The sequence below is a fragment of the Eurypyga helias genome, unplaced genomic scaffold, assembly GCF_000690775.1.
Source record: "Eurypyga helias isolate BGI_N326 unplaced genomic scaffold, ASM69077v1 scaffold14021, whole genome shotgun sequence".
NCBI lineage: Eukaryota > Metazoa > Chordata > Aves > Eurypygiformes > Eurypygidae > Eurypyga > Eurypyga helias.
Window position 1 is genome coordinate 95,066 of NW_010231762.1, and position 25,065 is coordinate 120,130.

Consider the following 25,065-nt stretch of genomic DNA (forward strand, 5'->3'; position numbering starts at 1 on the left):
AAAGGAAAATGGCAGTCCCCATGCCCTCAAAACGACGTTCGTTGGTGGTGCAAACATCAATGGATGCCTACACGCCTCCGGGTAAGTAACGCTGTGTCAAACATTATGGGAATGTTTAAAATGTTTCTATGAACTGATAAGATGCCTGCATAGATAGTAATGGAAATGTCACTTGAAGCACACTGAGCATGACATTGAGGTATGCTCGAGGAGGAGGACGTGATCTGAATGGTTGGAAAGTCAGCAGGGACAGTTTGCATGATTGCTTTGCCCTCGGTGGTACCTCAGCTTGCATTGGCCCTTTTGGGCTTATGAGGACCTTGCTATGGCCAGTTTGTCATATTTTACGTGTCAAAGTTCCTTTCAGGTTTCTGGTTTATTCCCTAACACTATAATGTAACGTTGTCTTTACAATTAGTCGTGCCAATCCTTTTCAAATTTGTCTGTTCTTTTACCTACAAGGTTGTGAAAATACCTCACATCTCATGAATTCTCATGCTGGGACGACATTTCTCATTGAGGGGTGGACTTTCTATAGCTACAAAAGTACTTCAGACCCTTTGGGGAGTGAGCTTGGGAAAGTGTTTGGGGTATTCTGTGCTGTTAATACATGGCTGGAGATCTTCAGAAGGTTCTCAAGCCACATTACAAAGGAAGACTCATTACCCGTATTGTTTCTACAATAATACACAAGCCATGGCCTTAGAATTTGCACAGTTATCAATTGGCTTTGTTTCAGGGCCTTCAGTATTACAGACTTCTCTTATTATGTTTGCCAACCTCCATGAGTTTTCCTTAATGGCAGTTATCTTTAGTTTTGTAGTATGAACATGCCTCCTTTCTCTTAAGAACACTGCAAGTTAACAGGCTGTTTTGATTACTAGATACTTCGTCTGGTTCAGAAGATGAAGGCTCCGTACAAGGCGACTCCCAGGGAACTCCCACCTCAAGTCAGGGGAGTATAAACATGGAACATTGGATCAGTCAAGCGATCCACGGCTCTACCACGTCAACCACTTCCTCCTCCTCAACACAAAGTGGAGGAAGTGGAGCTGCACACAGGCTAGCTGATGTTATGGCTCAGACGCATATAGGTTAGTATGGGGTTGTTTTGAGTATGTCCAGTTTGACATGAATTTTGACTCACTGACTCAGCTGATGCTGCTCTATGAAGTCTTACAAATGTATTTCCTGTGCTTTTTCTTCTTTCCTTTTTTTTATTTACATATATTACATGGAGAGATGGTCCTATGTTATTATTTTAAGAGGACAAAAAAGTAGCAATTTAGATTTGGGGATAAATATGTTGTGGCAAACAGGGTCTAGCTATTTGCTCCCAAATATGTTAAAATGTGCAGTTGCCTGACTTTCATTACTTAACACTGAATAAGATCTCTGTTGGATCCATCAGTAAGGAAAATCAGTGCATGCAGCATTAGGCATTGCTTGCATACGGATTTCCTCCACTGCTGCACCACTTTAATTACATGGTTTGAGTGATTTTTGATAATTCTGTTAACAGTAGGTCCTCTTAAACATTTTATTTTCTGCTCTTCCGTGACTCTAGAGTACTTGCGCTGGGATATCTACCTATCCTTACGAAAAACTATTATACATCTGGAGAAAGCAGCTGCTGTTATTATTATTAGTAACTTGTTTATATCCTTTGGAAAGATCTTAGGAAGTCAAATCTTTCTTTCCATTAGGGCTAAGCTTCACAGACATTAATTATTTCCGAATATTGTGCCATTGACATTAGTCTTCATTAAAATGAGGCAGCTATTCGATTATTAGGCATGTGGAAAGCAAGGCTTGTTTTCCCTTCTTCTCCAGTAACTGCTGTTTATCATAGGAGGCATCTGCTTTGGGTGCATTCTTGCTGGGGCTGTGTATTTTGGGTAGTCTCACTGTTGGAATCTATATTGGAACAGATAAAGCAACCTTGCTACTATTCTACTACACATATGGAATGCAGTTCTGTGTTACAGTTCCTCAACTGATCATTCCTTTTCAAATACATGTAATGAGATACATGAGAGCATCTTAAATGTTCCTGATTTTATGTGATGGAACATTAGTCTGTATCCTTCCCACCCCCCAGTATACCTTGAGGTAACACCTGTATTTTCAGACAAGTTCTCTTGTCGTTCTCACCATGGTCTGCAATTCCTGAATTGCAGGCAGGGGAAGAATTTCTGTTGTATTCTTAAATTCATGCTAAATGAATAGCTTAGAACCTTGTTTTAGAAGCACATGCACTTCTGAACACACTGCATTTGGTTATTTTCTGTGACTTCATCTTGAAATTCTAGAGGAAATTATAGCATAGAGAATTAAATTTATCCAAACTCTGAAAGGTTGCATTACTCACACACCAAGTCTTACTGTGTCCTTAAATATAGCTTCTTTATAATGTGACATTTCATTAACTTTAAATCTGGCACAGTAAGTCTTCTTTTATAATCACTGAGTTTGCGGTAAATAATACAGCATTTATAGAGCTAAATTAAGATGACAGTATTCTGCAGAAGAGGAAGAATACTACTTTTTTTACTTGTTTTATTTTGCCTTCTGTTGACTGGAAAGATCGCTCCTTCGAACGAAGCAGCTAAGCTTACCTCAGTGTATATGAGGTATATTTTTATACCTCATATAAATACGGTGTATATGTATATTTTTATTCATTCTGACAATAAGATACTTAAAATTGCACTTCTAGATGAACAGCAGAGATGTAGTAATGTAAAGGTTATTTGGATACAAAATAGGGGTGATATTGGCTAACAGATCGAGGCTGGGATCTGTTAGCCAGTTGCGTCCGTCATTGCTGCTGAGATCACTGGAAATGTAAAGGAAAGCTGCACAGATGGTAACTGTAAGATGTACGTATTTCTTCATGGGTGAGATGCTCTCTGTAAGGATTTAAAATTAAATGGTGCTTTTGTTTCTTTTCAGTCCAAGGAGGTGGATTTTGCATTTAAATGTATTCTAAGAGGTAATGGATTTTAAGTATTCCCACAGATAGCCTTGCTTTTTCAGAGGCATTGTGCCAGGGTTCGTAGATGAATGATCCTCTTTGGTAGGAGAGGAGGTGAGACAGAAGAGTAATCCTGGTCTCTGAAGCTCCTCAGCTACTGGAGACAATTTGTTCTTGATCACAAAGAACATATATTCCAGTGGCTTGATGTTTGATTGGTACAGGGAGTTGTTCTCCACAGGCAGATCAGCCTGCAAGGGAGAAAAACATCTGTATATACATAAGGACATACTGCCATTTTCTGAAGATGCCAACAAATGACCTTTAATGGTAACCCAAAAGAATCCTTCATTCTGATATCCACTTGGATTTGACCTCCAGACTGTATCCCAGAATCAAAGGGAGATTTTTCCAGTTTAAGTACTGTAATGCAGTTCTGAGAAGTGATTTGATAAAAAGCTTTGGCTATAATATGATCAGAGTTCAGCTTTGTGGATCATTTAGATAATTTGCATAAGCTATTATATGCTTTTAATGTTATACTGTTCATTTAATTTGGTTGCTGCTGCTGTTGTATTATGGCCAAAGTTGTAGTTTAGGATAGATCCTTGGGTCAGTACAGTATATATTTCTAATATTTCTAGGGTCTTAAAGTTTTCATTTGTCTATATTATGTTGTTTGTATCTATACATATATAAAATTCAAGGAGAAAAACCACATCCCAAAGCTCAGAAAGTTCATGTAGTGAAAATCACACAGCACTTACCTATGACTGTGAATTTATATAAAGAGTTCAGTAGCTCACTAAAAAATTCTGACCCTGTAGGTGCATTTCGTGTTTCTTTTATGTGCTTCAAATGTGTTTCTGTTTCTGTTTGAAAATCAAAGGTGCTATCCAAATATTAACTTACAGTACTAGAGACTAGTTTAAAATACTGTCTGTCACCTGGACATCAGTATGGGAGAAACTCAGCTGATAGAATAAGGTGCAGCTCTGACTCTGGATTTCCCTTCCCAGACAACCAGAAGAGCCAACTTGTTTGGGAATAAAGAGCTGCATTTTCTTCAAGCGTAGTATGGCAGGGGTGTTTTTGAGTTCCTGGGGGTTTCTCAAATACGTGGTGCTTATGCGTGCTTCCAAACTTCCACAGGGAAGTATTCCTCCACCTCTTTGCTTTTCCTCAAACACAGGGCTCTGTCAGTGCACGCACGCTATCCCTACGTGAATGTGCTATGCACTGTTGGTTCTTTCTGACTTTCATGGAATACGGGAAGTTGTAGAAGTTGTATCGCTCCAGTGGCAGAAATGAAGTGAGCCGTAACTGGAAACAGCTGTTCGGTCTGTGATCTTCTAATGCAAGAGTATTGGAAGAGATGGGAGGAGGAGGTGACGCAAAGATGTATGGTTGATGGAGGAAATGCTTTGAAGTCATTGCAGCTGTCACAGTTTCTACTTTTTAGTCAACGGATGTGTCAGGATCATTATTCTTAACCAAACCTCAAACAGTGCTTGAAGTTACCTGACATAAAACCAAGCAGCTCTATACAGATTGTGTCCACAGGCTAAGCCTGGATTGACTGTTCTATACAAAAAAGGGTACATTTCACATAACAATTACCTTTTTCTTTAGAAATCATTCGGGCCATATTTTGTCTGTATGACTTTCAGTTCCCCAAGCCTGACTGAGAAGGGAACTGACTGCGGCTTTGTAAATCTAATGGATGAAACTTACAGCTGTAGATGTTGCCATAATGAGACATCTGTTTAGCAGATACTATTAAAAACATGGCAAGACAAACCTTAATGTTCCTCTTCTGCTGGATAAAGGTGGTTCTTAATGGCATTATAAATAGTAGATGGGGAGCCAGGGTTCTAAAACCCCACTGGTGGCCACCTTGCAAAGAGTTTCTTTTAGCTGATTCCAAGTGCCAGTGCTGTTTGTTCAAAAGGAAACCCTTTTACAAACGAGCAGGAAGCTTTTTTCTCATCTTATTTCACCCTATTTGGCACCATGTGTTGCAAAGTGTTTGGTTTCACGTGTGTAGATCTGAAGGGAGAGCATCTCAGCACTGTGGTGCTTGGATCATGTATCTTCTCTCCCACGCATTAAAAAAAGCAAACCACCACAGTAATTTCAGTGCTGAAGCCTGAAAGGAGTTACTTTATCTCCAATTCAGTTTGCCCTCTAAAGTCTGAAAGATGAAAATACTTCACTGGAAAGATGTGAAGAATTATTGCTAACTTTAAAAATAGTCTCTGATGTTACTAATAGCTAAGTACAATTATTTTCTTAGTCATGATCTCCTCTCCTGTTTGCATAGCAAAACAATATTATAAGTAAAAGGTAAAAAGATAAACATCAGCAATTTTTAATTGGCTTAGTTATTGAGTAATTCAATCACGATCTACAGAAAGCTCTTGCCACTTAGCAAAAAAGGGCAAAAATTGTGCTGAGTCAAAGTAGTTGATAATATCAGGACATCTAAAATGAAGACATTGTTCAAACAATTACCAGCATAATCTTCATTGTCCAAGCTGTTGTACTTCTGTTGGTCACTTGTAGCACCATATAAGGTGTTTGCTCCAGTGTAATTATCATTATGGATGTGCTCAGATCAAAAGGCTCAACTGAGCTGTGTAGGTGGCAAGAAGTTTTTGAGTTGCACAATAAAAGCCATCATATGTTTTCCTCAACCAGATACTGTGGCTGAGTGATAAAGTTGAGTCCTTATGATGTTCATGTTAACATTAGTTAACAACTACAGACATTAAAATAGGGTCTTAATTTTTCATGATGCTTGTCCGTCAAATGCAACCTTCAAATGAGAAGTATGCAAAATAGGCATCTAATACAGCATCCTGTTACTGTATGTGTAGCCATAAAAGTTAGTTATCTACTCTGTTGGTGCATGAATTTGGGACTGAATGCACAGGAATTACAGTTACCCAAAGTTTAAGACTTTATAATTGCATTTCAGGTGAAATTCATTGTAGAAGTTGATGTTGTATTTGAGTTACGGAACCATAATTCTTAGAGGTCAGGTTTAATAAACAGCACATCTTGAATAGTATTGGAAGATGATGAAGTTTTTCCAGAATTTTTACATTTTTAAAGACTTACCCTGTTGTAAAATGGAGTGCATTCCTCTTCACTTCTGCAAGAGCAGAATTAAGACCTGCCTTTTCTATCTCCGAGGCTGCTGGGGATCATATACGTCAGTTAAGAGAGAAGTTATTTGCTCATGGTATTTATTTCCATCTACTCTTAATGCTGATAAAAACCATGAAAAAAATTATGAGGCAACCCATAAAAATAGTACAAATACGTAGGTAACACAGACTCAGACCTGGGAAAACAAACCGTGGTAGCATGCTGAGTTACCAGGCGATGAAGAGAAAGATGAGCTCTGTGGAATAGTTTAGCAGTGCTGGCATGAGTCAGACCAAATTGTGTTTGCCTTCTGGAAGGCAAGTCTTTGTTCTGCGGAAGAATTGGAATAGCTCTGTCTAAAGATAGTAGACAAGCAAGTGTCCATGCAGCACGCTGAGTTCAGGTTTCTTTACATTTTATTTCTTTCTCCTGGATTCCAACACTGCTATGGATGATTTTTTTACTAATATATGAACAAATTCCTTTCTTAACTAAAATGGGCATATTCAAAATACAGAGGTTATGAAAGTGATACACATTGACACTTGCAAGTGATTGACAACATGCTGTGTTCTTTTTGTTCAGAACAACCGATGCAGTAATCTGTCAGAAATGTATTTGTCTGGGTCTTTTCTCTTTGGGGCTGTTCACAGGCTTTACCTTAGCATAAAACTAAATGTCAGTGGAGAACCTACAACCTAATTGTATCATTTTTGTAGTCTATTACTTCCATGATTGCGGATACGCAGCCCCTGTTTTAATCAGTGGAACCTCTCTTTACTAAAATCATGCTGTATGTCGCAGTTGTATGCGTTCGTTTTGTGCATCAGCTTCAACGCCCGTTCACATGTTGGGCGAAAAAAATCAAATGGTGTCCTTTCCTCTCCCCTTTTCTTTTGTGCCCTTCAACGCTAGAGGTACACGGTTAAACCTTTTAACTTACTTTTCACAGAAAATCATTCTGCCCCTCCAGATGTTACCACTTACACCTCAGAACACTCAATACAAGTAGAAAGACCGCAAGGATCAACAGCACGGGTGGCACCAAAGTACGGAAACGCTGAACTTATGGAGACTGGTGATGGTATGTCACAAAGCAAAACGGGGGGTTTTTTTGAGTATTGTAGCCTTTTTAGTGGTTACTGTGTGCACCTGCTTTGTGTTTCTTCTGGGCACTTTTCACTTACAAAAACATGTACAAACTTGCAGCAACTTTACAGTCCTAAAATAAACTGGTATAAATGAAGCTGACGTAGAGGAATATTTCATAATCAGCAGGGCTGGTTCCCTGTAGAAATTGTTTGGCAAGAGAGAGCAGTGAATCTCTTTAGGTCTGCTTTTATCATGCTGCCTGGTTACAGCTAGCCTGTTTTTTAAATGACAAAGAAAGTGACGTGCTAGGATGGCTACATCTTGAAAAGAGACGTGTTTGAAGTTTTATTTTCTGAGTGTTGTTTTTGGTTTTTTTTTTGAAAAACAGTTATTTGTAAACCCTTTCTTATTTACTGCTCCTCTTTTCTAAAACTTTTTAAACAATATTTCAGCAAGGTGTGGAACTGTTGACCAAGTGTATCACATCTAAACTTAGCAGCTTCAGCTCTAAAAGGCACTTGGTAAAAGTTCTGGAACCAACTTGATGGAAGGGTAGGAAGTTGAAATTCCTGCAATGCGGTGATAGGAAGCTATTAGTTCAGGAATGGATGACATGATTGTTGCAGAGGCTTTGCACTCGACTTGGGAAAAGGAAGGGGGAGAGGTGATTGATGGGATTGTATTATAAAAGTGCCCCTTGCCCCATGCTTCTCTTCAGGATTGTGTTTTTGTAAGTGCCATATGGGCAAGCACACTCCCTTTGGAGATTGCTGGCTGGTGGGATTGGCTGTAGGGATGTTCGGACAATACAGGGTCACGCTGAATACAAAGATGTGAACCATGTTTAAGATGGATACTGGACAGATGTCCACTACAGTGTAAAGAGCAACCCAGAATCAGTGATGGGGCAGAGCCTGTGACCCACACTGCTTGCTGAGCTGCTGTCTAGTGTTGATATGACCAGTGATTGTGGGGAGAGCCAATGCCTGTTTTCTCACTGCCCATTGCCAATGCCACCTAGAAGGATTCTCTAAGTTTACTGACATTTGCTGTAGGGAGGGTTTTTTCATTCTGCTTTTCTCCCTCAGTCTATGTCCTGTTTCCCCTCTAATTTTGCAAACTCACTCTGACATTGTTGTACTGTTTTTATTTAAACTAGGCGTCATCATTCATTTTGCCTAAATGAACGTAATGTCTTAATGTTGAATACTTGAGTCACAGTATGGCATGAAACTGTAGTTGTGGTGGCCTTGCAGTCCTAGACTTTTCTTACCCCTTTAACATCTGGTGGCGTTCAGCATAGCGGTCGACTGATGTCTCCATTGATCCCTGTCCTGCAGGAGTACCAGTGAGCAGCAGAGTGTCAGCAAAGATTCAGCAGCTGGTCAATACACTAAAACGGCCCAAACGACCACCATTACGAGAGTTCTTTGTAGATGACTTTGAGGAATTGTTAGAAGGTAAAATGACTGTTTTTCAAAAGGTTGGGGGATTTCTTATTAAAACTCTGTCAAATGTTTGTCTCGCAGGTTAACTTTCTAGAAAGCTAAGTAAGCCCTCCCTGTACTGGCAAGTACCAGACCATCAGTATTGAGTGGAATCTGCTTGTAGTGGGCTTGGACGTAGTGCCGTAGAGTAAAAAGTCTCTCTTGCATGCTCAGCTCCTGGTTCTGCTTGCAAAGAAATGACAAGAAAGTGGAGGGAGGTTTTACTTTGAGAACATTCAGCTGTGGGTTACAGCCATTGCTCTTCAACACCAGTATGAGAAAAACTGTCAGCGAGGGAGCATGTTAAAAAGGATGTGTAAAAAAACACATCCTTTGTGTAATAGGGAAGCATACAAACTATTAATTAATGTAAGATAGAAACGGGGATAAAGGCAGTAAGTGGATGTTTTTTTTTAGGAAGGCCAGTGCTTTGAGAATTAAGATTTGCCAGGCTGTGGAGATTTAAATAGTCTTCATGGTAGTTTGTAAGAAAGCACTGTAACAGAACATGACTTAAATCAGTCTCTTACTGAGGAATCGTTAAAGTACATTTTTTCAGTAGTTCTGCAGTTCACCTCATTAATGCATTTTTGCCAGGAAAAAGTATTCTCCATCTCACTTTAGGAATAAAGAAAGGTTGATTATTTTGAAGATAAGTACACGCATGCTGCCTCAGCAGTTTCTTTCCCTGCTTGTAAGGACGAGCACGTGCATTCCTGAGATGTTTCGGTTGATTCATCCCTGTTAAAGTTAAAAGTTCTGTTATATTTCTGTGTTGCTTCTCAATGCCTTCTAACATGTTACTACTTTCAGGATATTTTGCAAAGGTAACTTATTCTCTTGGTTATACAGGTGTACACAAGGTATAGAATTTACATGGTAACTGTATATTTTTTTTATAATCATAAGTTCAACAGCCAGATCCAAACCAGCCAAAGCCAGAAGGAGCTCAGATGTTGGCTATGCGTGGGGAACAATTAGGTGTGGTTACAAACTGGCCGCCTTCTCTGGAAGCAGCTCTGCAGCGATGGGGGACCATCTCACCGAAAGCTCCTTGCCTAACCACTATGGACACTAATGGAAAACCACTGTATATCCTCACTTACGGTGAGCACTCTTCAAACTCCTAGTGCGCTTATATATATTGTATTCAGTGCCTGCGTGTATAGTAAGTGCATAAATATACAGTGAAAAAAGCCCACTAACGATGCATCTGTTCTGTTTCTGAGTAGGGTAAGGCAATTCTGAAGGTGTTGGTATCTGTGTGCGAATGGCTGAGATGTTACAGTATGATCTTTCCACAAAGAGGAAAAAAGATGAGTAGATACACCCATGGAATCACAGATTGTAAATTAAAACCACCTTTTAGATAGAGATACATCCTAGGACATATTTTCCTGAAGATTAATGTCTAAATCCATTGTCCTTGGATATTCCCCAGGTTTTGTTCTACAGAAGCAGAACCTGATATACAAAATTTACCAGTTTCCTGAAGAAGTTAAAGTAGGGCTTTTTCCTCTGTTCTACTGTCACTGTAGTAAGTGTGAGTTGAATTATTCCTCCTGATACGTGGTTGTACAGCTAGCAAATTAACCCCCTTGAAATAGATTTGCCAGGATGTATTTCAGTGTGAGCTTTGGTATGTTGGTGTGGTTCGGTGTGTACTGCCTGACAACCTATTGCTACCAAGAAAGGCCAAATAAAAATAAACATAAGGATATCTCTGACAAATAACTCCCATATCGCTTCTGATTTTGAGATGTTCAGGGGACATTTGGGAGATGTTCAAAGGAATTATTATGAATAAGTGTCAGGCTCTGAAAGCGAGTTGGAACATTTCCATGTGCTATTGATATGGATATAAAAAAATGATTTTGTTTTATTTATTTCTACCTTGTCAAGGACCTAGAGTTCTGTGCAGAGAATGTTTCTACGTGCTGTGATATAGAGGTCTGTCTTTTTTGGTCAGTGCTGAATGTTCCTTTCCGTTGAGAAGTCAGACTGAGTGATGGTCCCTGCTCAGAAAGCTGTCTGCTGCACGTTTGGCATTGCAAATATAGTTAAAGGCTTTTAAAGCATAACAGAACCTTTGCAACTGAAGGTCATGCACGAAACATTTTCCCTTCAGGTACCTTAGAGTTAAGAAGTGGCTTAAATTAGGGGGCAAACGTGATTCACCATTGATCAATGTTTTTCTTCCTTAAGGACATTTACTTGGAACTAAAGAAGAATTTTAAAGTTTGCAATTACATGTTTGCGGAAGAGCAATTCTTATCATCTGCTGAATGCCCTAAATAAATTGGACAGGAAAGGAAATGAAGATGTTAGTGAGAATCAGACCGTTTTTCTGAATATGGGACTCTGTCCAGAGAGTCTGAGCATATGTTGTGCTTCGCCTGAAAGGCTGTAGGATGAGCAAATCAGCCTGAGGAACTCATCCATGTGGGTCACAGAGCCACCTAGCCTGCTTCTCTGTCCTAAACTAACTCTTTCAAAATCTATCTTCTGAATTGTCCAAATCCTAAGAAAGAAGGGAGTAAAATTCATGTTTTCGTTACTTTCATTTGGCAGCACTCTAGGATAGATGATCTTTAAGGTCTCTTCCAACCCAAACCATTCTATGATTCTATGATTTTGTTGTTGCCTTTCAGTAGTTTCTTGAAGTTAGGAAAAAAATATTTTTAATTACTTTTTTCTCCCCTTCTTTTTATAAATAAAAAACCAAATCAGATGTAGTGAATTCTTCTCTGCTAGCTACATTTGAAAGTCACATTCTTCATGGGAAACGTCCATCCACCATGCTGGAGCAGTTTTCTTTACTTGAATGACTGCTGCTTTTGAACTATCATTAACATTACAGCCATCTGCCATTTTATTGGTGACTTTATGAATGATTTTGCTGTAACTATTCCACCTTTCCTGTCTGTAGTTTTTTGTAGGAATCGTGGGCATGATGTTTTTGAAAGCTGAAGATTAATAAACATTAAGCCTTGAACTCAGCAAAGACACTCTTATTCATGAATTTTTATCCCTGTGCGTAGTTGCACTGGACCACTGACAATAAACTTTTGAAAGATGGGCTTAACCCACAATCCTACCATGTGATGTTGATGTGACACTTCTTTTCCTTGTCTGCATGCTATGATCAGATGACAAAACTTTAAAATATCAGCACTGAGACCTTTCAGTAGCCTCTCAGTTCAGATTTATTTTCAGGTTCTTTGCTAATTTAAGGAAACACCATTACCAGGGTTTTTAGTGTGTTCACTATTTTGAGAAGTATTCAAGAGCTTTAAGAAGAGAGACCTGATCACTGCCTACACCTACCTGAAAGGAGGTTGTGGAGAAGCGAGTGTTGGTCTCTTCTCCCTAATGACAGATGATCGGACGAGGGGGAATGGACTCAAGCTGCGCCAGGGGAGGTTTAGATTGGACGTAAGGAAGAAGTTCTTCACCGAAAGGGTTATCACGCACTGGAACAGGCTGCCCAGGGAAGTGGTGGAGTCACCATCCCTGGATGTGTTTAAGAGACGGGTGGATGACGTGCTGAGAGATATGGTTTAGTGGCGGACAGATACGGTTGGACTGGATGATCTCTAAGGTCTTTTCCAACCTAGTGATTCTATGATTCTATGATTCTAAGAATAATTCTAAGTTCCTAGGGGTTCCGTCTTTGACATGTTACCAACATGGTCACTGTGCACTGCTTCTTGAATATTTTACCTATGTTTACTGTTACTGTGTCAGTCTCTTCTCACCCCCTCTTTTGTCTTCATGGAAATCCTCTTCATTCATCCTTTGACTTCCCAGTTAAGAGGAGGCTTCTGCGTGATGTCTTTTGATCCCTACTTTTTCATACACAGCATCTTCTACACTTCCTTGTCTCTGCATGGATAAATTGCGGGTTAACCTGCTTATTCCAGACTTCTTTCCATCTTTCCAAACTGGATTCCAGGAGTGTCTCTAGCTGTCAGCTAGGTCATAGCCCATCCGAGTCAGAGTCCTGGTTCCCTTAACACCAAGCATTTTTATCTCCTCCTTTGTGGATCACTGTAGACAGTATTGCCATCCTACCCGTCACTCAGATTGTAACTTGAGTACCCTACATGACCTGGACCTTTCTTCAGTTTTGTACAGCTGTTCTGTGTCCAAACCTCACAGGTTGTTTTGGGAGCAGGTCTTGCCAAATGCAGACCTTTTGTGGCACCTACATGGGGAAATCTCATCCCATCTGTCACCTTAGTCTTGATTCTTACAGCAGGCTCTCTCTGGCCCTGAACAATGCGGTGTTGGTCTGTTGCATCTCTCCAGGGTGCTTTCATACTTCCTTTTCATGGCCATGCCTGTTGAAAAGGAGGTCTCTGAGAGTCCACAGGATTCTCCTTCTCCAAAGCCTTCCCCACAGCTCTCCTGTCTGGAGACGTCTGAGCGTGGTCAGACCAATAGCCAGGCTGGGACATGCTGTGGCAGGCAGCAGTAGAGTGATGAGGTAAGACCACCTTGTGTGGTTTACTGGAATGAGTTTCCCTGCCTAACAGTGGCTGATGTGGATACGATCATTAGTGTGGATTTAAGTGGTCAGTGCTCTAGATCACAATGTGCTGTTCTGCCATAGGGGAACTAGTTTAAAGAAGTTATTCTTCCAGCTGTTGCTTAAAATCATCTCTGTCTTCCTATTCCTCTGCAAGAATTCATCTAATTTGTAATGCCCTATATCTCCTGTGTGTTTTCTGGCATATTTTTAGAGATTTTTTTCTTCATTGAATGTCAGGAATGTTCCCCTCCACGTGTCTCAGAATACTGTAGATGATAGAAAAAATTAATAACTGCATTTGTAGACTTGATCTTTTTTTCAAGCAAGTTTTTGAAGTGGTTTGCCTCATTTCTTGAAGTTCTTCTCTGTGCCCCAGTTGTAATCTTTATTTAATGTACTCAAAACTCATAAACTCTTTCTAGTGAATGAAATACTACGAGTATTACTTACTTCTCAAATATTTTGTTCCTCTGGGAACTTGGTTAAGTGGAGAACATCTTAAGTTATTCACAATCCCTTTATAAATCAAATCACTGAATATGCATAAATTGAAATGTCTGAGGTATGGGAAGGAAAGATGTCTTTATCGGGTTTTATGAAGTCGGAACTCTGACTAGAAACATAACGTGCTTTGAGGAAAAGGAAGACAATTTCTGGCTCAGACAAAGTTAGTCAGAGTAGTCAGGCACCTGTTTTTTGTATTGTTGGTATTAGTAGTTAAGTGCTTACTGATTTCTTAGAGGAGAAACCTGAACAAAGGACAATTAAATCCTATATAGTACTTGTCTCAGTTTCTTCCTTAAAATGATTTTTCTAAGAAGAATCAGTAAGGCTGTGGAAAATAGGAAAAGCTGAAAGTAATTTGGGAATGAGCAAATTTTGAGCTTTCTTATTGTAACCATTATTAAAAACAACAAAATGAATACGTCTGATTCAAAGAATCTCATTTCCTTTATCTAACACTTTCTGTAATCAAATTTTTTAAAAGCCGCTTTCAGTAGATCCGATTAATTGTTTCCCACGTCAGAGGCCCATCGGTGACAGCAAGGCTAACCAAAAACAGCAGAGCAGGCCCTCTGGATAGAGAAGTATTTTTTCTTTATCCATTTGGATTCTGTGGAGAAAGAAATGTCTGAAAAAAATGGTATCTTTTCCAAAGGAATTACCCATTAAAAACCAATACTTAACTGTAAACATTGCTGCCTTAGCAGAGGTGATGGAGCTTATACAGCAGATACCCTGAGATGGCTGAAACAACAACAGACCAAAATCAACCAACGGCCAGCCGTGCTGCACCTGGTGTGCAACCTGGGCCTCTATGTCCTCTTGCTGCAAGAATCTCCTAGGCCAGGAATTTCATAATTGTTAGGAGAAGAGAGAGGGAATCTAGACTCTTCTAAGCAAGAAGCTACATAGCCAGACTGTCCTTATGTCTGAAATAACTCAGTGCTTGCAGAGGTATGGATAGATATGGTTCATGTCCGTAGGTAGATACCAATCTTACAACAGTTTAATACTGTAAACCTTCCTTTCTTTAATAAAAAGACAGAAAATTACATTAGAATATCTGTATTACAATCTATGATTAAGGCTGGAGTATCAAGCACTGTACTAAAAAGGTTACCTCTGTTCTGAGTATGTCTGGAGTCTTTTATTCTCTGCAACAAAATGCTTTTGTTCTTTTTGTTTGCATTTTTTCTCCCAGAAGACATCACCTTCATTTGCTGCTCAGGATGGACCTAAAGAATACGAAGAAAGGGTTAACAGCAGCAGAACTGCAACTATTACTTTGCAAAGCAGAAAAAGTGCCCCTTTACTTGCATAGCATTAGGAAGTTTGCTATTTACACGAGATTTAATAAATGCTCTTGTTTCTATTTAATGTAAGAGATGTCACACTGCAGTATTGAGAAGGTGAATATTGACAAAATTATTTGCAGTTAAACTTTGGCAGACTCGCAATTGCTGTGCACGGAGATTGGTAAGCGACCACTGGTTTGGCTTTGTTGGGTTAGTGCTGTGTGGTTCTGAAAAGCGTCCTGAAGATGATAAGGGAATGGATTGTGGTTTGTTTTCTCTCTGAGTTTTCCCCCTGTTACAGCTTTTCTCTTACAACCTTCTTTACATTCAACACAAGCATTTAGTCCTTCTACAGATTTGTGAAGGAAGAGGAAGGGGATTTACTTCATTGTCATGTGGAAAGCATCTATATTTTGTTAACTGATCCCTTTTTGTGTGGTTTTTAAGACCTGGTGGTTTCCTTTACCCTCATAATGTGTTGCTTAACCAGAAGGGACTGACTGTTAGCTCACTCCAGGTTGCTAAATTTTAGTTGCTGAAGGATACAGCCCTCTGAATAGACTGTTAAAAAAGAACAAGACTAAATACAAGTGAAATGTAAAATACGTGGTTGCTGGTGTAGATTTGCTACTATTCAACTAAATCAAAATTCCAGCGGCAAAGAAAAAGGACTTGTCCCACACAGATGTTAGCAGTCTTTGTCACAGCTTCCAGAGAGCTGCCCTATTCCGTCCTGTCCTACCGAGAAGATCTGCATCCGCAGCGCTGCTGGATGTGGGTCGGCCTCAGGGGCAGAGCGGTACTTCCTGATGCTTGCTGGGCAGTGAGAACTTCCACACAGCTTAGTTTGCCCGTGTGTGAAGAGTGGTAAAGGCGACTTGGCCTCCCCGCGTAACCGCACGGTAGGGCGGGCGGGTCAGGTGGCAGCCAAGCAGCAGAAGTGACTAAGGAAGATAGGATCATCTTTAGAAGTAGATGATTTTTTTCAGTAAATGCTTAAGCAGTTATAAGTTAGGCAGTGACAGATGCAGAGAAAAGCTTCATTTCGTGCCATCTTGTGGAGTTATGCAAGATCTTGGAAAGCTACACTACAATTAGCAGTTTGATGGGAGGTAGGAACAAGGTTATAATTTGTAGGAGCAGCAAGGTGTGTGTTAACTGGATGTTATTGGGGTTTTGTTTTCCAAAATCAACTTGAAGAACTCTTCTGTGGACACCTACTAGTCTGCTTTGTTTGGGAAATAGTTTTATGATCTGGAAACTGAGGGGTAATTCAGGTCTTCAACACCTCGTGCCCTGTGTTACCCACGATGTGTGTGTGTGAGTGGCAGACATGGCACAGGGTTTGCAGAGCCCGGGCCCCTTCTGGAGGGTACCCTTGCCTGAAACACCACTGCACACTCAAATCTCTCGCTAATGACTTACCTCTGTAGGTGACTTAGCAATTCTTAGTTTTTAGATGAAAGAAAATAGCTGCTCGTGGACAGATCAGAGCCTGGCAGGGACAAATCCCATCCCTGAAGAGACAGGTCGGAGTGTTGCTTGAAAGGACCCCGCAGCAGTGGGGACATGGGCAGGAAGGTGAAGAAGAGGAGGGCTCACTGGGTCTGGTCTTTACCTGGGGAAGTAGTGGGGTAGCAGCAGCAGCCGTGCTCAAGGTTCCTGCACCCAGCAGCACGTGCTCTGCCAGACTGCGGGCCAGCTGAGGGCAGCTTTCTGCTGAGGCAGCGTGGCCTGAGGAAAGGAGCTGTGGCACTGAGCTGAACTCAGGCTGGTCCACTTGAGATTCCTACATCTGCCCTCCTGTCTTCAAGCCAACTTACTAGAAGATTAATGGCAGTGTGTTTATCCGAGGAGGAGCAGTGCTTCATTGCACTCCGGCTGAGGACAGCGAGGCATATCCTCAGCGGCCCCGAACAGCCCGATTTCCGCCATAGCCGTGTAATGAAGACAGTTTACCCCGCACAAGGACTGGCCTGGTGGCGCTAAGCCCTGTCTCAAGGCAAAATCCGTGGATGAAGCACAGCTGGCCTCCTCGCCAAGGTCTGCCTCTCCCGCGGCGCAGATGTGGCACGGCACGAGGGTTGCGGCGAGGTCGCAGCATCGGGATTTGCGAGAGAGGTTTTAGCAATCGGCTTTTTCCTAGCAACGTCTAATCTCTCAAGTTTGTGCAGGAGGAATTAAAAAGCATTGCAACCTAGGCAGGACCAAGGAAGGAAAGACTTCAAAGATTTCCTTCTTTATAACATCCTCTGTTACTGAGGGCTTTTATCGTGCAGTCATCGAGCCCTTTGTGTTTGTCAGTGATGCTGGGGGGGCCAAACAGCCAAGGTGGCAAAATAAACACACGGTTCAGTTTACCTCTGGTCAGAAGCCTGTGCCCCATCCAGCAGCCACAGATCTGGCCCCAGTGATTCATACATTCCTGGCTCCAGCTTCTGGATTACTGCTGCTTCTTTCGTGGCCCTTTTTTGATTTCTTTTTTGGAACACAGCTATATACCCTGGAAGAAAAATTACAGGCTTCCTGTTGAACACGCTTCAGTTCAAGATGTGCATGGACCTTGCCTACTTGTGAGGATGCCCCATGGGCTCTGCCTGCCCCAGGCTGCCACTGCCTGCGCTGGAGCAGAGGCAGCAGCAGCCTGGGCAGACACAGCCTGCTAAGTTTGGAGTGAGGTTACGGAGCTTTTCGGGGCCACAGGAGAGACCGTCTATTCCAGCTCCTTCCCAGCTGAATGCAAACCAGCTTCTTTGTTCCAGTTTTCCACAGTTTCATACCCATATGCACATGCAGTTAGCTCGGCTAATTAACAGTTTGGTATTGCACTAATAAATGGAGTAGGAAAGGGCTATGGTGACAGAAAATTCAGATCTTTTACGGCCATTAGAAAATATTACAGGCAATTTTGTTCAGTTCGAGGTATATTTAAACAGAAAGTTGAGGAATTAGGGAGGCAGCCTTATATGTTATGGTTCAGAAGCTGAAATAAAATTTTGACAATAACAGAGTATCATGACAAAATTTATTTAAAGACTTAATTACTTAAAATCTTTCTAGAAAGTACCCCTTTAAATTTTCTTAGTCTTTGAGCAAACAAAACTGCATTTGCTCAGATCACTTACGTGGAGATGGTTGTACTGCATACCCGGGTACTTCTGAAAGAATGCATCTAAATAATAGGAATAGCCCTTAGATTTTGAAAAAAATATTGTAAGATGGCACATTTGATAGATGAAAAATTAATGTGAATATGTCACAAATGCAAATTTAAGACTTGTAACAGATTTAATCTCTATAGCTCAGACAGAACTTTTCACAGCAGCCCCTTATGTCGCTCAGAAAAGGTATTAAAAATTCAATGTTCATTTTAAGCTTGAAAGTGTTTTGTGTAAAGATGGTTCTTTCTTGCAATTCAGAACTTTTGCTAGGCTTTTGATTTCCATTCTCCAATTTTCTGTATCATTACTAATTGCTCTTTTAAGTTTGTTGCCACGGAAACTTTAATGTTGGAAACATTTAAGAAGAAGAATATTTGCTTTCTTAAGGCATCCTTGTTTTTCTCATACTCACTTGTCGAGTTCAAGTGTTGACTGTGGCAGCAGGGATGCTTTCAAAGACTTTCTTTCCATTAAATTCAGGTTGTTCTGCCGTAGGTCTGTGAGGGTTAATCCTGCAGACGTACTCCTGTATCCATGCTGAATTTCCAGTGGAACAGAATTGAGTTGTGTTTCTGATCATCGAGGCAGTTCAGCATGCAAATACTGGAGTAATCTGAAATAAATTAAAGACTTTGTGAAACATAGTTTGATGATACAATAGTACAGTTTTCATAAGAAGTAATTGCATTTAGTACTTTCTCAGTAACAAGCAGCAGTGACCCTTCCAATTTTCCTTAAGAGGAAAAAAAGAGAATCTGGCCTTCGCATTGTATGTTATATTTACGTCAGATTTGCACTTAAAAGTATTTCAATAGTATTGCGTTTTATAACCAGGATGTGGAGGAACTTAGGAGAACAACTGCTTGGCTTAGTTATAAATAGCAGTACTGCATGTTTGGGAGCCTGAACTGCTGATGTTGTCAGAACCTATTATCGTTTAAGTTATTGGTGGGCATGAATTAAAGATTTGTTACTGTCAGACTGAATCCTGCTTAAAGACAGTACCTAGGGGCCAGTCAAGAGAAGGGCTGTTATGCTCAGTATTGTTCAAATGGAAGTAACAAGGTCTCTAAACAAAGGCAGTCTGAAAGAGCTTGCTTAGTTGGAAGATGCCGGTCACTTGAAGGATTAATGAAATTAATGTGGCCAGCAGGGTCTTGATGAGAAAATTTTTTCTTTAAAGAATATCAGGGTGAGGTCTTGATAAGTGTTAGGTCAGCGCAGAGATGGAGAGAAGCAAGGGAGAAGAGACAGTAAAAAGGAAGGGTACCCTGAGGCAAGTGAAATGAACCTGAGGGAAGGGACGATATGGGAGCAGGTGAGAAGAGAAAGCCAAGTTAAATGGAGGAAGGCCCAGAATTAAAAATGAAAAGCAGCCCTATGGATGTGCTAAGAATCAGAGGGTCCCTGCTGCTTCAGTGTGCCCCTTTGGATGCGGCGTGTGTTCTGTGTGTTGGGATTTTATTCCTTGTCTCTGCTTTTGGCACTTCTTTTTCCCTTGGTGGCTTGGGGTGAGAGAAGTGCCGTCATAAAACCTGAGTAACACCCTTGGAGGTCAGTCTGGGCTGAAATGCAACTTGTCCAGCTTGATACAGCTAAGGGTGTTGATGTGGATTTGGTGATGTTCCAGCCACCTCTAACAGTTAACTTTTTGGAGTCAAGATCAAATTTTCTCCTGAGTAAGAAGTTTCAGCCATGAATAAAACTTTTTTTTCCTTAAAAATGCCGCTGTCTTGAAAGAAGAAGCTCAGAGAAAGCTTCTGATGAGTATTTAAATATTTCCACTGGTCTCAGTAGTGTTGTCGTATTTAGTTTGAAAACTAAATAAATATTCCTAGTTTGGTTTTTTTCACTGCTCAGGTATTCTTTCTCTTTAATAATCTTGTAAAACGTAAGAAAAATTTTACAATTCACTAATTTTGTGTTAATAGGCAAACTTTGGACCAGAAGTATGAAGGTTGCTTACAATATACTACATAAATTAGGCACAAAACAAGAACCAATGGTACGACCTGGAGACAGGGTGAGTATCTCAATTTTTAATTACAAATAATTCAGATCCTGTGTTGACAGATAATGAGGTATTTGGGATGCTCAGAGGAAATGAATGACATGAAATGTTGGGGGGGGTGAAATCTGCCTTTTACTCGGAAGACCACTGATCATTCAAACAGATGTTCTGAATTGCATCATAAATAACCTGAGCTGGTACCCACTGAATAGTAACCTGAAGTTGTGGCACATCAACAAGAAACATTCCCATGGGAAGTGATTTTTGGACATAGAACAGCAGTCTGTTTAGCAGAAGCCTGCTTATGGAGCCTGGAGGTGTCGTATGTGTAAAAAACTTGCTAATGACTTTGTAGTTGTTGAGATGGTAGAAACAAAAGAAGCATTGTGGAGGACAAAGACAAGCAAAGTAAGCACATCTTGGCAGCAGTTAAATAAGTAAGTTACGGTGACCGGTAACATGGAGAATATTTCCTTCCATTCCTGGTTCCTGGCTCTGATGCAGCTACTGCTAGAGGCTGAATCTAGGTGAGTGGATAAAATCCACGGAGAGCAAGGGTTACAGCGGTAACGCTTCTAGTGGTTAAATGAAGACAAGAATATCTGATGGTTTTGCTACTGACGTACTTACAAACCTACCCCTTTTCTGTGAAGGCTGGCCGATCCTGCTACCCTTTTTCTCTGCCAGAGCATGTATAGAAATTTCCACAGGTCCCATTCCAGGTTGGCTTTAAGCCATGGAACGGAGATTCCAGAGCAAATTTTTCAGAAATGCAAATTCTAGTCCTTCGTTAGTGCTTAGAGTTGTGAGGGTGGGATTAAGTCCTCCTCTCCCAGGGTCTGATGCCAGTTCTCAAACTCTTGGTTCACTTGGTCCTCTTGTGCTACACGTGAGAAAGACGTCTGTTTGCATTCCACGTTTCTTAGGGCTTCAGAAATGAGAACATGCAATATGCTTCCCAAAAGAAAAAAGAAGAAAAAAAAAATTTAAATGAAACCTGACAGTCCTTCCTGTGTTTCTTTTTGAAACAAATCATAAATAATTTAACTAAAGGATCTCTAGATCCTTAATCTAAATTGCTTCCTACAATGGCATTCAGCCAGGAGTAGGATTTGAAGAATCTCTTTCACTTGATATGCAAGTGTGTCTCTAAGCAACAGCAGAAGAAACAAGTTGTTCGAGTGTGCACATTAGAACAATCCACCCAGAAAGATAAAGTTCACATACGGGCAGCATGCATCTCTCCCTATCTGTTGTGTGCTAACTGCCTGTCTTGGTATTCATTTACTGCAGCAGCCACTGGCATCACCTAACATTGAGAGAGGATTTGTGGATAATTCGGGCTGAAAGCTGGAAGTTTAGCTAGTGCAGGGCACATAAAGAACAAATTGCAGCTCTTCTAAAATAAGTCCAGCTAGATTACAGTGAAAGCAATGTTTATAGCTGAGTGCTGAAAGCATATGCTTTGCGTTGTAAAAACATCTTGCCTAGCATCCCTCTGTAACAGAAACATGATCATTTGAAGCAACTTCATGTTGAAGATGAGGTGTTACTGTACTTCTGGTGTTCTAGGCTCTTATTCTGGCTGTTACGCCCCTGTTGTAATAACGTAAAAGCTTTCTGACCTCTTTGAAGATGGCTTTTTATTCTAAGTAATGTATTTTGCGTGACAACAGCTAAAGGTAGTTTTTAAATACTAAATGAAATAGAGGCATATATTTCTGGTCTTTTCTACATGAGAGTGTAATTGTTTCCTCATGTTAATATTATAGAAAATTCAGAAAAGCGTTTTTCCCTTCAAAGCCATCTTCTATCAATACAATCTCTATTTTTCATGGCTACCATTACATCACTCCTTAGGTTCTCTGAGCCAAAAAATAAGTGAACATGCCTGCATTTGAGTTCCTGGTATTATTATAGTACACGGCAAACTGCATCTGCTTTCTATAGTAACTTCAGAAATTTAACCTTGTGTCACCCCAGACAGCTGCCTGGAAATTAGGCTTGCCCTCCGAAATACCTGCTAGATAACCAGATTCTCATCTGGTAATATACATTCTGTGGTTTGTTTTCTTTCAGCCTTACCCCTTTTTGCTTTTACACATGTTATTTATTTATTTATCTGGCACAGGTCTGTTAGTGATTAATGTTTTTTGGAGGGGAAGTTAATGCCTCATTCCCACTGGACTTCAGTGAGATTTTTTTCATCTCTGTCAGCTCCTTTGCAAAGACTCCCAGCCAAACCTTCACTGTGTGTATGTAAGCAAAGACCAACACAAAACCCAACAATCTCCAAGTACCTTTTGCAATCTTTCAACATCTTGCAGAGGTTTGCTGGGCTCAGCAAACTACTATCCCCTCAGTGCACCTAGCAAAATCCCTTCCTTCCATTCCCCCTGAGGCTATTTGTGGTATGTGCATGGAGAAAACATAAAGTGAGCTCTGCACAGCCATCTGCAGCAGTTGGATTGTTCCATGTGCATTTGTACAGATAAAGTAACAAATATTTGCTCTGAAGTTTTTCTCAACAGTTCTGAAGTTACAGTCTTCATCTTAAAAATGGAGGTATTTTAGGCCCATTTAGACCAGGTTAGTTAGATTTCTTCTAGTTTGAAGAATTCAAGTTAATCCATGGGAGACGGCTGTCTTTAAAGCCATGTGAAATCACTGGAAATTCTTTTAATCCCCAGTAACTGAACCTTGGAGTGCATATGAAAACATGATGATTTTACTTCCAGAGATTGAAACACAAAACTCCCATAGATGTCCAAGCAGTCAAAACTCAAGAGTTATTAAGTAGTTTAAGCAAATTTTAAGATGCTGTAATAATACGCTCTGATCCTGTGTGCAAGCCCAAAGGAAGTAAGTTCAAAGTCACTTGCCGTGCCTTTTGCATGCCACTTGAGCTGACCGTGCAAGGTAGTTACCATCTGCCTTACAGCTATTTAAGACACAGGCTGAGATAGTGCATCTGACTGATCCAAAACGAAAATGTGGACAGGATCTAGCCACTGGGGTCATGCACCAGTAAGTGAGAGCAGTAGTATTCCCTGCCCTTGCAAGGAGAGTCATGGTCTCTAAATTGCTGGATCCACGGTGAGATCATGCCCTATTGCCTCTCCTTCCCCTTTGCCCCTGGGGGTCTGAGACCTTGTCTGCAGTGCCCACACAGTTCAGCACGGTGGGGGAAGAGGGGCACCCCATGAGCATACAGGTGATGTGCTGTGATATTTTATCTTTACTTGGCATTCTTTTATCTAAATAGTTCCCTAGCCCTAAAGCCGTGAAGTTTAGCAAATCCAGGTCTAGGTTGGCACACTGTATGGCCAGTTCTGGATGTGTAATTTGCTTCTGATATCAGCTGTTTGTGTTCACTAAGTGCACAGAAACTTCTACACTTGGACAACACTCCAGTCATGAAATGAAATTGGTGTAGGAGGCAAAACATAGGGAGACAAAACATGTGTTCATGACTGACATAACGGGACAGTAAGTCTGGCTAATCTGATTGGTCACAGATCCACTTTGGTTTTAGTAACTTCAAGCAAATTATTAAATTAGAATGTAATGTTCTATTAATTCCATTTATGTGGTTATGTAACATCTGTAAAGCAATCAGTAAATTGAGAACCATATGAAAGGAATTGTCAACGTAGGAAACAATGCAGCATGAAAATATTTAACTACAGCTTAAGTGAAAATGTTCACAAAAGTAGTATCTGTCAGAATAAATCCCTTCTGATTCCTCATTCATCTTTCATTAGCTATTTGAATAGTTATCACAGAATTTTTTTGCTAATCATCTCTCCAAAAGGAAACATAAGAACTCTAATTATCGTTATCTGAATCCCGGGATGAAACATTTTTAACGTATGTCTCTCTGTTTCAGGTAACGCTCGTATTTCCTAACAATGATCCTGCTGCTTTCATGGTAGCATTTTATGGCTGCCTGCTGGCGGAAGTTGTCCCCGTCCCTATTGAAGTGCCACTTACAAGAAAGGTAGGGAGCTCAATTTCTTCTCTATACTGCGTTTAGAAATTTATGCCAGAACAAATCACAACTGCACGTAGCTTTTGAGTACATTTTTGTGGTTAACTAGCTGTGAATCTGAGAATACTAAGGTAGTGATGTGTGGTGAATTATATGTAGTTCCTTCTTTTCTGTGATGGAAAAACTTAAGATGTGCTTGCAATTTCAGCAAATGCAGGTCTGTCTGGAAAAGGAGAGGGAAATTTTCCAAGAGAACAGCTCTGCCAATCCTAGATGGTTTATCTTTGTAGCCTCTCAAAGCATTCTGGTTTTGGCCACTGACAAAGAAGCACTGGCAACAACTGCTGATTTTCCACCTGTCCCTGCAACCCAAGCTATGTTATAATGCCACTAGTGCTGCGTATGCTCATTCAAAGTGGTTGTAGAAATGCCTTCCCCCGTGTCTGTATGCGCGTATGTATCCCAAAGCTTCTGTCGCCGCGGTCATCTCTGCCAAGGGTGGCACCTGAACGAATGAAGTTTGGGAACTCCTGCTACAGGGCATGCATTCACAGAGAAAACTGACCGTTGCTAATGAAAAGCCTTTCACATCCTGTGTTGGTTCAGAGGTTCAACCGTGTGCTCTTGGGAAGTGTTAGCAGGCAGATACCGCAGTTCCAACCAGAAGGAATGCCTGGGGGCAATGAGGTGAGGGGGCTCAGTGGTGTAGGTGAGCCACAGCTGGGAAGCTTACACGATGCTGCAGAACTTGCATTTTTTCTGAAAGGTATGCTTGGAAGGCTGCAAATACAGCGAAATGTATTTATTAGTTACAAGTACTTTTTGTCATATCCCCTTAATTTACCATTGCTGGCCACAAT

At 40.7% G+C, this 25,065-nt stretch overlaps 1 protein-coding gene across 1 annotated transcript in view; it reads left to right on the top strand.

Moving 5' to 3' along the window:
- Window positions 1–25,065, top strand: part of LOC104516772 (disco-interacting protein 2 homolog C-like) — a 141,464-nt gene that overhangs the window by 25,202 nt on the left and 91,197 nt on the right. The window contains 7 exon segments of the mRNA XM_010161211.1: window positions 1–81; window positions 885–1,094; window positions 7,083–7,214; window positions 8,563–8,682; window positions 9,619–9,816; window positions 20,135–20,226; window positions 24,104–24,214. The exon segment at window positions 1–81 is cut by the window's left edge and continues 18 nt beyond it. Of these exon segments, the coding sequence (XP_010159513.1) occupies window positions 1–81; window positions 885–1,094; window positions 7,083–7,214; window positions 8,563–8,682; window positions 9,619–9,816; window positions 20,135–20,226; window positions 24,104–24,214 (944 nt within the window).